Source organism: Vombatus ursinus, unplaced genomic scaffold (genome assembly GCF_900497805.2).
Source record: "Vombatus ursinus unplaced genomic scaffold, bare-nosed wombat genome assembly UNPS02014828.1, whole genome shotgun sequence".
NCBI classification, from domain to species: domain Eukaryota; kingdom Metazoa; phylum Chordata; class Mammalia; order Diprotodontia; family Vombatidae; genus Vombatus; species Vombatus ursinus.
Genome location: NW_020954606.1, coordinates 870,479 through 882,386, shown reverse-complemented (window position 1 = coordinate 882,386; position 11,908 = coordinate 870,479). Strand labels below are relative to the sequence as shown.

Here is an 11,908-nt window from a genome sequence, read left to right as displayed (position 1 = left end):
AATTTCTGACCGCTGGGGCAAGCTACCCAACGTGCGACTCCTAATGCCCAAGCCCAGCCTCCCTCCCGCCCTCGCCGTCCGCTAATCAATGCCCGCTCCGCCCCAGGCTGGTGTCTAAGTCGCCGCGGCAGGGAGCTGGGGAGGAGAGGGGCGGGGCTGCTTGGCTCTTTCGGAAGAATTGGCCCCGCCCCTCTGCTCCCTCGCCCCTCCCTCCCCGAAGCTCCAGAGGTTCGGAACCTGGGAGCCCACACACTCCTCCCCCCGCCCTCCCGCCTCGCTCTCTTAGCTCCGGGCTCGCGGCTCCAGCTAAAGCCCGGAACGGATTATGGCGAAGCGCTGGAACGGCCTTGCTTTTTGACTCTTTAAAGTCGCCGAGCCTGGGCATGCTCAGTAGGCAGGCTCGGTTTGGGTCCTCAAGTCGGAAGCTTGTGCACTGCTCCAGCACCGAGCCGCCGCGGGGGAAAAATGGAGCCGTTCACCAGCGGTGAGTGGTGTGAGGCGAGCCGCTGCCCCGCCGCCCGCCCCGTGCACTTGGCCCGGGCCAGCCCCGCGGCGGTCTGCCGCCTCTGCCGCCTAGCTCGCTGCCCGCCGGGGCGTTGGGGGGCGGGGATGGGGCAGGGGCTGCAGGGGCAGGCTGGAGGCCGGGGCGCTGGGGAGGAGGGCAGCTTCGCCTGCAAGGCCCGGCCCCTGGCTGCCGGCTGAAGGTCAGCCCCGCGCCCGCAGGAGGGGTGCGGCTGGCAGATGACCTGCGGCATTTCCACCCCCCTGCTCCTGGGAAGCCCCGGTGTGGGCCGGTGGCAAAGTTACTCCTCCGTGCAGCCCAGGTGCCCCAAATGACAGAGGCTGGGAAGAAACTTGGGGAGTCACAGTTGAACTCCCCAGAGTGATGGGGAAGTGGGGTGGGAAAGGTCGCACCTAGTGGGCGCTTAATAAATGTTGATTGATTAATGATTGATTAAGGCGCCTGCCCTGCCTCCCGACACAGCCCTGATTTGCTAAAATAGAAACTTAAGTGGGTGCAGGAAGGCTTTAGGAAAGGAGCAAGAAGGCTTGCACTGGGAGTGAGGAGAGGTGGCAGCACAACTGGAGGGATGGGGAAACTTCAAAAGGACCTTCTTCCCTACCTGTCCCACTGCTAAGGCGGATTTCCCCTCATTGGTCCCATCCTTTCTGTCCCTATGTATGCATAACCCCACTCCCAAAACCCCTCCAGCAATGACAGCGTCCCAAACCAAATGGGCTGTGAGATGCCCACATAATTTTAAAGAGCTTTTCAGCATGGTGCTCTGTGTGGGCAGTGTCTGAGCCCTAGCCCTCTCTAGTTTCCGGTGGATGATGAGAAGGTGGATGATTTGTGACATCAGCTAGGGCAAAACAATTTGGGTACTAACTGGGGCCCATTGTCAGACAGACTTCGGTTAAGTTTGCTTCAGAAACTCTCAGCCCTATGTAAAACCAACTGCTTTCACTTTAAAGTGCTGGAGTCTTAGTTTTGGGTTGTGCTGTTGCAGTAGTTGGTGAAGTATAAAATTCAGTGAATAGGTTTGTTTTGTTTTTGTTTTTAAGCAGGAAGTAGATTAACTACCTGGGGAAAACTTTACACTAAAACTTCGGTCACTTTCATTATTTTCCAGGAGTTATTATATAGAGCTCACTCTCATGTTGACAGGTATTTTGAATGTGGTTGGGGTGGTTAGAGCAGGAGGCTAGGATCTGGTTCCTGTAAAGACTGGCTTCAAAAACATTTTTTTCCATTGCACCCTCACCCCCTCTCTCCTCCACGTATTCTAAAAATTGTGTGCTGTTGGTCATTAAGGAGACACTGAGTTAGAGAGTGTGGGTGGCTTTGTGCACTCCCAGGCACACATTCAAAGTCAATGCCCTGCTGTCTGATTCTACTTAGTAAGTAGTAATCTATCTTTCTGGTAAAGTACTGGTAAAGTAGGTTAGTCAAAGCAACTTTAATTTTGAATTTTCTTTCCCCTGTAGGTATTACTTTATTTATAGTTTTGAGGATCAGCTAGTAAAGTTATTTAACATAGACTTTTGTGTTTAATACAGATCTTTCATACTAAATACTTTAAAGAGATAATTACCTGTATTATAATTTCAATGTTAGGCGCAGTAGTTTTCTGTTCTGAGCCTTATTGTGTGGAGCTCTGTAATTGTAAGACTGGTGGTGTTTTATTTACAGTCTCCTCCCCTTTCAGTAAGTAGTGTCAAAACTTAGGTTTTATTTTATAAAAGTAAACATCCTTAAAACTAGCCCATTATTCCTTGTCCCTCACAAACAAAACAAACCACAGTTTGATATAAAATACCTGTAGGGATCTGGATGAAGAATTCAGTCATTTGGGAGAAGTGTATTGGGAAAGTTTATGTTCACACATATCCATATACCTAAAGGATAGGAGCAGTGCCTAAAATGTAAGAAATTGGATGTCTAATTCTTCTTCTATTGCTTTTTTCAAATTTTTGAATAATGTGTCTTTTTTTAAAGGATGAATACTCAGGGAGGGAGGCTTGTCTAGTCTTCCTTAATGAGAAGAGTAGAAAATTAGAATATCTTCCTGTTGTGGTTAGGAATTTGGGATAATCTCCAAAGATAAGGATAGTACCATTTATTTCATGACATCACATTAGAATTTCTTAATGTTGTTGAACATGGCATAGAACTGTATTCATCCACCTCTCACCCATGGGGGAAGGAAAGTGTGATGTTTCTTTTTTTTTCTCCAGGCCTAAAATGGGTCATTGCAATTCATCTCAAGTCAACTGTTTTTCAGTGTTGTTTTCTTTTACATTATTGTGGTCATTGTATATATTATTCTACTGGTTCTCGGCTGACTTTGCTTGATATCTCTTCCTACAAGTCTTCTCATATTTCTCTGAATTCCTCATTTTTGTATGGGACAAAGGGAAGAGAATAAGCGTTTATGTAGCACCTGCTGTATGACAGGCACTATGGTAAATGCTTTACAAATATCTCATTTTATCCTCACAGACATCCTGTAAAGTAGATGCTGTTATACGAATTTCACATTTGAGGAAACTGAGGTTAAGTGACTTTCCTAGGGTCACACAGCTAGTAAATGTCTAAGGTTGCATTTGAACTAAAGTTTGCTGCATTAATCCTCCATTAAATTCTTATAACACAATTTGTTTAGCTAGCCCCATTTTGATAGGTACCCACTCTGTTTCAAGTTTTTTCTTATTCATCTTTGCACAGTACCTTGAATATTTAATTAATATTTAATCCTTATTGTGTACAAAGTAACTAAGCTGGGAACATTGGAGATACACAGACTGAAAGGAGTCTCTGATCTCCAGAAGCTTTCTACTGGGAGAATATTTGCCGTGGGATCCATACTTTTAAGTAAATACAAAACAAATATGTACAGAATAATTTTAAGGTGGAATACTATTGTGCTGTGACAAATGCTGGTCAGAATGCTTTCAGAAAAACTGGGAAAGACTTAGATGAACTGATGCAAAGTGAAATGAGCAGAACCAAAAGAACAGTGTACACAGTAACAGCAATATTGTACGATGATCAGTTGTGAATGACTTAGCTATTCCAGTAATAAAGTGATCCAAGACAGTTCTGAAGGACTTACGATGAAAAATTCGATCTACCTCCAGAGAAAGAACCGAGAGAGTCTGAATGCAGATCGAAGCATACTTTTTAAACTTTATTTTTGTCTGTATTTTCTTTAATAACATGATTAATATGGAAATATATTTTGCATGACTGCATATGTATAACCTGTGTCAAATTGCTTGACTTCTCAATGAGGGAGGAAGGAGGGAGAGAATTTGGAACTCAAAATTTTTAAAAATGAATGTTAAAAATTAGTTTTATATATAATTGGGAAAAAATAAAATATTTAAAAATAATTTTAAGAGGGAGGGAATGCTAATAACTATGGTGAGATGAGGAAAAACCTTGTGTAGAGAGTAGTACCCAAGCTGTACTTTCAAGAAAGTCTGGTACTATTCTTTTAGGTTGAGGTAAAGTGGGAGTGTGTTACAGACTTGGGTAAAGACATGGAGGTGAAAGATAGATTGTTGTATATAGGGAACAGTTAATAGGCCAGTTTGTTTGGAATCATGAGTATATGAAAGGGGGAGTAATACAAAATAATTGCAAAGAGTAGGTTGGAACCTGACTGTTCAGTTATTTCAGTTATGTCTAACTCTCTGTGACTCCATTTTGGAGTTTTCTTCGCAAAGATACTGGAGTGGTTTTCCATTTCCTCCTCCAGCTCATTTTATAGATGAGGAAACTGAGGCAAACAGGGTCCAGGATCACACAGCTAGTAAGTGTCTGAGGCCAGATTTGAACTCATGAAGATGAATCCTCTTGATTCCATGCCCAGTATTCTATCCACCGGCCACCTAGCTGCCCTGGACCCTGAGTATGGGGCTTTAAATGTGGGCTGAAGACTTTACATTTTATATATTATTCTGGGGCAAGTTTTGTTTTTGTTTTTCGCGGGGGCAGTGGTTGCAGGAGAAAGTTTGTATTATTGGATCTGTGTTTTAGGATTATCAATTTATTATCTTTGTGTAGGCTAGATTAGAGGGGAGAGAAAGAAGAGACAGATCAGTTGGGAGGCTGTTGCAGTAGTCAGTTGGAGAGAAGATAGAGACCTCTCCCCCACACCCTCCCAAGGGAGGAGGATCAACGATGTAATTGTCCAGTCCTTCAGCCTTGTCCCACTCTTTGTGACCTCACCGACCATAGCACAACAATGCCATTCTATCCGTGGCATTTTCTTGGCAAAGCACTGCAGTAGTTTGCCATTTCCTTCTCCAGTGGATTAAGGCAAACAAACGTTAAGTGACTTGCTCAGTGTCACACAGCTAATAAGTGTCTGAGGCTGGATTCGAACTCAGGTCTTCCTGACTCCAGGTCCATCACAGTATTCTCAAAGCCCAGCTGCCCCCAAATCAATGACACTAGGCAAGCTGATTGAGAGAGGGAGGAATTGAGAACCTGAGGGATTGGAAGGATGGTGTGAGAAATGAGTTATTTTTTTGGACATGTTGAGTTTGAGTTGGCTGTGGTACATCATGGTGGAGATGTCCAGGGGACAGTTGGGAGTCATCTCCATAGTGATGCATAGGGTCCATAGGAGCAGAGGAGAGAATGTAAGAAGAGAAGAGGCCTCAGTACCCAGCTTTGGGAGACAGCCACTGTTCATGGTGAAGGGGTTGGGTGATTTAACAAAGGAGACTGAGGAGGAATGGGTCAGAAAGATGGGAGTAGGGGCTGGTCAGTAGGGTTACAAACTCCTAAAAGGTCAAGTACAATGAGAACTGAAAAAAGACTATTGGGTGCCTTCCCTCTGAGATTACCCCCAATTTTCTGTGTGTGTGTGTGTGTGTGTGTGTGTGTGTGTGTGTGTGTGTGTGTGTGTGTGTGTGTATAATACATCATATATACATATCCCTCTATGATTTTGGCTCCTTGAGGGCAAGGTCTGTTTTTGCCATTCTGTTTCCCTACTTCTTAACAACAGTGCCTGACACATAGTAAGCTTTTAATAAATGCACTTGACTTGGTGACAATCTTGGAAATAGCTGTTTCAGTCAAGTGGGTATCAGAAACCAGATTATAAGAGGTTGGCCCGTGAGTGAGAAGGAAAGGAAATGGAGGTAACAAATGGAGACCTTTTTGGAGGAAAAATATAGGACAATAGCTTAAAAGTATGGCAGTCAAGAAAGGGGTTTTAAGGATTGGAAGACTGACTGACCTGGGCATATAGGTGGTGGGACAGGAACCAGTAGATAAGGAGGGATTGAAGGCAGGATTGGGGAAAGGTACCTGTTTTATCTCTATTTCCTCTGGATTCTTTACTTTTCCTTGTAACTATGAGTTATTCTATTACTCTTTTCAGGTAACATTAGCTTCAACTTCACTAGTCTCCCAAGGGTCCTTAAGGAAGGACTAATGGTGAAAATATTCAGGCATCCTGATTGTGGATGCCAGGAGGGATATTTTTGGTCACACTGTTAAGTAGTTGCTTTTTCTGGCCCTATTCATTATTAGTTTTTATTGAGCACCAGCCATATAAGGCACAAACCAAATGAAGCAAACTTTGATCAAATCTATGTTTGTTATAGACGACACATGTGAAAGTGCAAGGAAGCTTAATCATATGATAGTCAATTTCTTTTTGAGGGAGATAGGGTCAAAAAATGGGACAATTACATATTGAGAACCAAGGATAACCGGATGGGCAGCCTACATGTCCCATTGCTATCCATGCAGTGTCAAAGCTCAGAGCTCTCAGAGCTCCCAGTAGCCTGGTTGGAACCCTTTGTGAACAGGATAGGCACGTATAAATCGTTGAGGTCTGCCTTGTTGGATTGAGTATTCACATAGATGAAATTGTAGATCCATTAGAGTTAAAAATAGTATGTACCTTCTCCCAATTACAGTCTGCAAACTATAGGCCAAGGAATTTAATTTTGATTCCTGAGAAAATGTAGAACAGATTATTAAAGAGATGCTTGTCTGACATCTAGAAAGGGAAGTGACAATTACAAAGAGCCACTATGCTTCTTCTAGAACCGGTCATGCCACCTTATTTCCTTTTTTTGACCAGATAAACTAGTGAATAAGGGAAATGCTGTTAGCAAGGCTTTTGAGAAAGTATTTCCTAATACACTTGGGAAGATGGAAAAAGATGAATTAAGATGTTAGAACAATTTGAAGGATTCAGAGCTGGTGACATATCTCTGGGGCGATATTTTCTGAGCTTTCAGAGGTTGATAGGGGAGGGTGAGAGTGACTACCTTTTTACTTGCCATCTTGGCTCCCAGAACTGCATATCTCTAAGGGTCATTACTTTGTTAATGTTTCTGTTAATTTTTGGCTAGGGGTCTCCAGGGCAGTGCCTCAGGGATTAGACTTGTGCTATTTAATTTTTTTTTTTTAATCTGTGTCTTGGATAAAGGCATTGGTGAAATGCTCATTAGATTTGCAGATGATACAAAGCTGGGAGGGATAGTTAACTCACTGCCTGACAAAATACAAAGAGGTCTTGAATAGGCTAGAGTTCTGGGCTGAATCTAGATGAAAAATTCATCTTAGATAACTATAAAGTCTTGTACTTCAGTACAGAAAATGAAATTCACTGGTATAAGATGGGGGAGCTGTGAAGGGAGGCATAGATTGGCAATAATTGTTCTGAAAAGGAGTTTTAGTGGCCTCCGTCTCTAGTACGATTCAGCAGTGTGTGATAGCCAAAAAAACAGATTGGTTCTTTGACTGCATTAAGAGAGCTTTAGCTTCCTGGAACTCCTAAGTGTTAATCCCATTGTAGTCTGCTCTTGTTATATCTTATCTAGAGAGTTATATTCATTACTAGGTCCAGTGGTTTAAGATGGACCTTAATAAGCTGGAGAGTGTCCAGAATAATGTAGCCAAGATGGTGGTGAAGGACCTTGAGTACAAGATGTGTGAGGATTAGCTGAAGGAGCTGGTTATGTTTAGCCTGAAGGGGAGACAGAGAGAGAGAGAGAGAGAGTGAGTGTGAGTGAGAGTGTGTGTGTGTGTGTGTGTGTGTGTTGGGGGGGGTGGGAGGGACAGAGTACTTGATAGCTGAATTCTAGTAGTCAAAAGGCTGTCATTGACAGAAGGATGAAGACTTATTCTGTTTGGCCCAGGAGGAAGAACCTGAAAACACTGGGTTGAAGTTTTTCTTCATGTCCAACTCTTTATGACCCCATTTGAAATTTTCTTGGCAAAGATACTGGAGTGCTTTGCCATTTCCTTCTCCAGCTCATTTTACAGTTGAGGAAACTGAGGCAAACAAGGTTAAGTGACTTGCCCTGTGTCACACAGCAAGTAAGTGTCTGAGATTTGAACTCAGAATCAGGCCTGTGACTACCATTGCGCCACCTAGCTGTTACAATGAGCTAAATTTAGGCTTGATATCTGCAGAGATTTCCTAACCTTCACCCCTGTTCTACTTGGAAGGTGATTGGTTTCCCCTGCTTGGAGGTCTTCGTTCAGAAGCTTTACAAGTAGAGGTGAGTCTTTAGATATAAGTAATTCAGAATAACTGATTTAGTTTATGCACTTTAATGTATTTCCATATTTACTCATGAAGAAAAATGCTATCCACCTCCAGAGAGAGAACTGACGGAGTCTGAATGCAGATTGAAGCATACTTTTTTTTACTTTATTTTTCGATTGTTTAGTACATTGTATCGGGAATTCCTTTTGTTTATGGATGGCTGCTGAGGGGCTTTCCAACTCTCAAATTCAGTGATTCTGGCTTGGTGTTCAGGACTGTTTTGACAGTGAATTTTATGCCTCATTAGACTGCAGATGCTGTGTTAGGAATGTTGGTATTGATCTATGCATTTCTCTCCAGTTGTTTTTGGCATCTGTTATTTTAGGCTCTTTTGACTGGGGTACTAGGTTAGCATAAATCAGGCTCATTTCCCCCTCTATACTAATCCTAGGTGATTTGAAAGAAGGGTGCCTTTATGAAACTCATTAAGTAAATAAATGCTGGCCTAAGAAAGCACCAACTCAAAATATATTTCCTTTTTCCCTGCTCACAGCCTTCTTCATCCTTCTCCTCTCCTCAGCCCAAAAGGAGATGTTATGTTCCAAAGTAATTAATTATTTGGGCAAATCTTGATTCCATAGAATTTTTAAAGGGTTTGTTCTTTGGCTTATGTATGGGAATATATTTTAAAATATTTGTTCTAATTATATGTGTAAACATTTTTAACATTCATTTTAAAAATTTTGAGTTCCAAAGTCTTTCCCTCCCTTCTTTCCATCCCCCCTCATTGAGAAGGCAAGCAATTTGATATAGGTTGTACATGTGCAGTCGTGCAAAACATATTTCCACATTAGTCATGTGAAAGAAAACAGATAAAAAAAGAAGAAAAATAAAGTAAAAAAAAAGTATGCCTCGATCTGCATTGAGACTCCATCAGTTCTTTCTCTGGAGGTGGATAGCATTTTTAATCATGAATAAATACGATATTTATATCGTATATAATACGGAAATACGATAAGAGTACATAAACTAAACCAGCCAGTCTTAATTACTTATATCTAAGGACTCAGCTCTACATGTAAAGCTCTATTTTTTTTTTCAGATTTAAATTCATTTAGGAATACTGCACAACTTTTAGGCAATTGTAGGAATTCTAAGCAGTAAATTAGGTATTTTTAGGTTTTAAGGAAGTCTTGTCATAGTTTTTATCATAGATAAAGCTAGATAGAGTGTTCCCTCTAGAAATAGGGTACTAAAAAAAAATCACTCTTTCCATGTGAAAATTATGATCAAGTTAGCCTTTAATTTTGTGACATAGTAAATATAAATAATATATAATGTTAGCTAGCTTTTCTGCAGCACTATAAGATGTACAAAGCATCTTACAAATATTTCATTTTGGCCTCATAATAAGCCTGGGAGGTAGGTGCTATTATTATCCCCATTTTACAGATGAGCAAACTGAGGTAGACAGATTAAGTGACTTGCGTAGGATCATTCAGCTAGTAATAGTCTGAGGTGTGAATTGAATTCAGGTCTTTCTGACTCTGTCCTCTGGACACCTAGCTAAAGTAGGAGATTATCTCTTTCATCTCTTCTCTACCTCCTATCCACCCGCATTTCTCCTCTCTCATACCCCTTAAAGAGTTCAGGAGGATTAGTGCAGAAAGAGTAAATTGTTAAAGGGAGTAGAATAGAAGTGGATCCAAAATAGGAGTCAGAAAGTCTGGGCCTTAGCCCTGGCTTTGTCACTGCCTTTACTATGGAACTTCAAGCAAATCAGTTACTTCTCTATTTTTTATTGTATTATGAGAATAGAAGTCATAGAGTCATGGGATTTTCTGTCTAGAACTTGGAGGTGGCTCAGACACTATTTAGCCCCAACTCATCATTTTACAATTGAGGAAACTGAGACCTGGGGAGTTTAAATGACTTCCCTGAGGTCACAAAGCATCAGAAGTGAGATTTGAATTCTGATTTATTGTACTGCACTAACTCCATCTTCCACAACCACAGGGCATGGTAATGAATGCTCTTCTTTTCATCTCTAATAACTGTAGGACAGAGCACTACAGGCCTCAGTTCTAGGTAGTTCATATGTAGCCCTAGTAATAATAATAACTAATAATAACTAACATTTATTTAGTGCTTACTGTGTACCAAGCACTTTGCTAAGTACTTTATAATTATTATGTCATTTGATCCTGACAATAATCCTGAGAGGTAGATGCTATTATTATGCCCATTTTACAGATGAGAAAACTGAGGCAAACAGGGATTAAGTGACTTGCCTAGGGTAGGAAACCAGTAAGTGCCTGAGGCTGGATTTGAACTCAGGTTCAAGTCAGATTCCTGACTCTAGGCCCAGAGTTCTATCCATTGCAGCATCTAGCCACCCCGGTACCTTTCCTCAGCATTGAGATCGGGGAAGATGAAGAAATTTCAGGATGGGCAATTCCTTTTCTCCAGAAAAGCTGTTCATGGGTTGGCAGAGTATAAGCTGGTGTCAGCCCACTGCTTCAGGATTTCGGGTCAAGAATTCTCCAGAGTTTAGGAGAACAGGACCCAGATTCTGTGGTAATGGATCCAGTGTGGCTTACAGTGGGTAGTCTTCTGAGAGCTGATGGAGAAAATGCATACCTCAAGGTTTGCAGAGGAAGTTGACGCACATGAAAGAAAGGTGGGGTGGAGGTACATAGGGTTTATGATTATGGAAACTGTAATCTCTAATCCTGTACTTGACCTGGATTGGACTGAGATTTGTACACTTTAGGCTTGAATAGTAATGAGTTGTGTGATAAAATCATGATTGAAAAAGGAATTAGTAGGACTAGTTGAGACAAAGAGTAGGAAAGATGAATAGAGAAACTGACATCAATCAATCTACATTTATTAAGCTCCTAATGTGCGCCAGGCACTGTGCTAAGTGCTGAGCCTTACATATGGAGGACCTATGAGGATGTTAGGGGCAGCTATGTGAAGCAGTGGATAAAGTGGTTGACCTGGAGTTAGGAAGACCTGAATTCAGATCTGGCCTTGGACGTATCTTTGCCAAGAAGACCCCAAATGGGGTCATGAAGAGTAAGACAGGACTGAACAATAAAATGAGGATGTTACAATATGATTGGGTCATCCCAATACTCAGAATCTGTTTGTGGTCAGGCTCATTGGCTTCATTCTACTCAGGCAAAATATTTTACTCTATCTGCTAATATAAGTACAGTCTACTTTACTTTGTGTCAGCTCTACAGTGTTTTTCCTGGCTTGTCATTTTCCTGTGGTTGCATACTGTTAAGCAAATGAGTTAAAAATGAATGCTTCTTTAAAATTACAAATTTAGCATAAGGAGAAAGCATTCATTTGATGAAAGGAAAAGGAAGTAAAATATTGAAGGGCTTGTCTAAAAACAATGGAGAGAATAAAACTAAATTAAATTGCTGGTTACTGTTTGAGATTCACGGCCTTGAAGCCTGTAGACTTGATTATTCTAAGAGGAATTCTTCCTGACACATTGCAGGTATGTATGATACAACATTTCAGCTGTTTTTCTTTGTAGACTTTCTTGAGAGTCAGCAGTCTCCGGACCTTTGAATGCCACCAGTAGGGCTAGAAACCAGTGAAGGAAGAAATGGAGTAGGTAGGGTGGAGGGAGGTAGAGAGAGTAGGCCTGCCTTTTTGGGAGGAGGAATTACTGGCGGGGTTGGTGGTGCTGATAAAATCCTTGAGCAGAACTGGAGTAGGGTGTAGCACTGCAGAAGTCAGTCTTTTTCTCATTAGGAGATGCAAAAAACTTCCTGCGGAAAGGGCAGCAGGATAGAGGAAGACTGTGACAGTCAGCTTGGAGTTTTACCCAGGAAGGCTAAGAGATTGACCATCTA

General features: G+C 41.7%; 1 protein-coding gene across 1 annotated transcript in view; it reads left to right on the top strand.

The window, feature by feature from the left end:
- The first annotated feature begins 409 nt into the window (after positions 1–409).
- The window catches only part of LNPEP (leucyl and cystinyl aminopeptidase), a 125,703-nt gene continuing 114,204 nt past the window's right edge, over positions 410–11,908 (top strand). Inside the window, exon 1 of the mRNA XM_027838469.1 lies at positions 410–484. Within this exon, the coding sequence (XP_027694270.1) occupies positions 466–484 (19 nt within the window). The 5' untranslated portion in view covers positions 410–465. The remainder of the gene's footprint in view (positions 485–11,908) is intronic.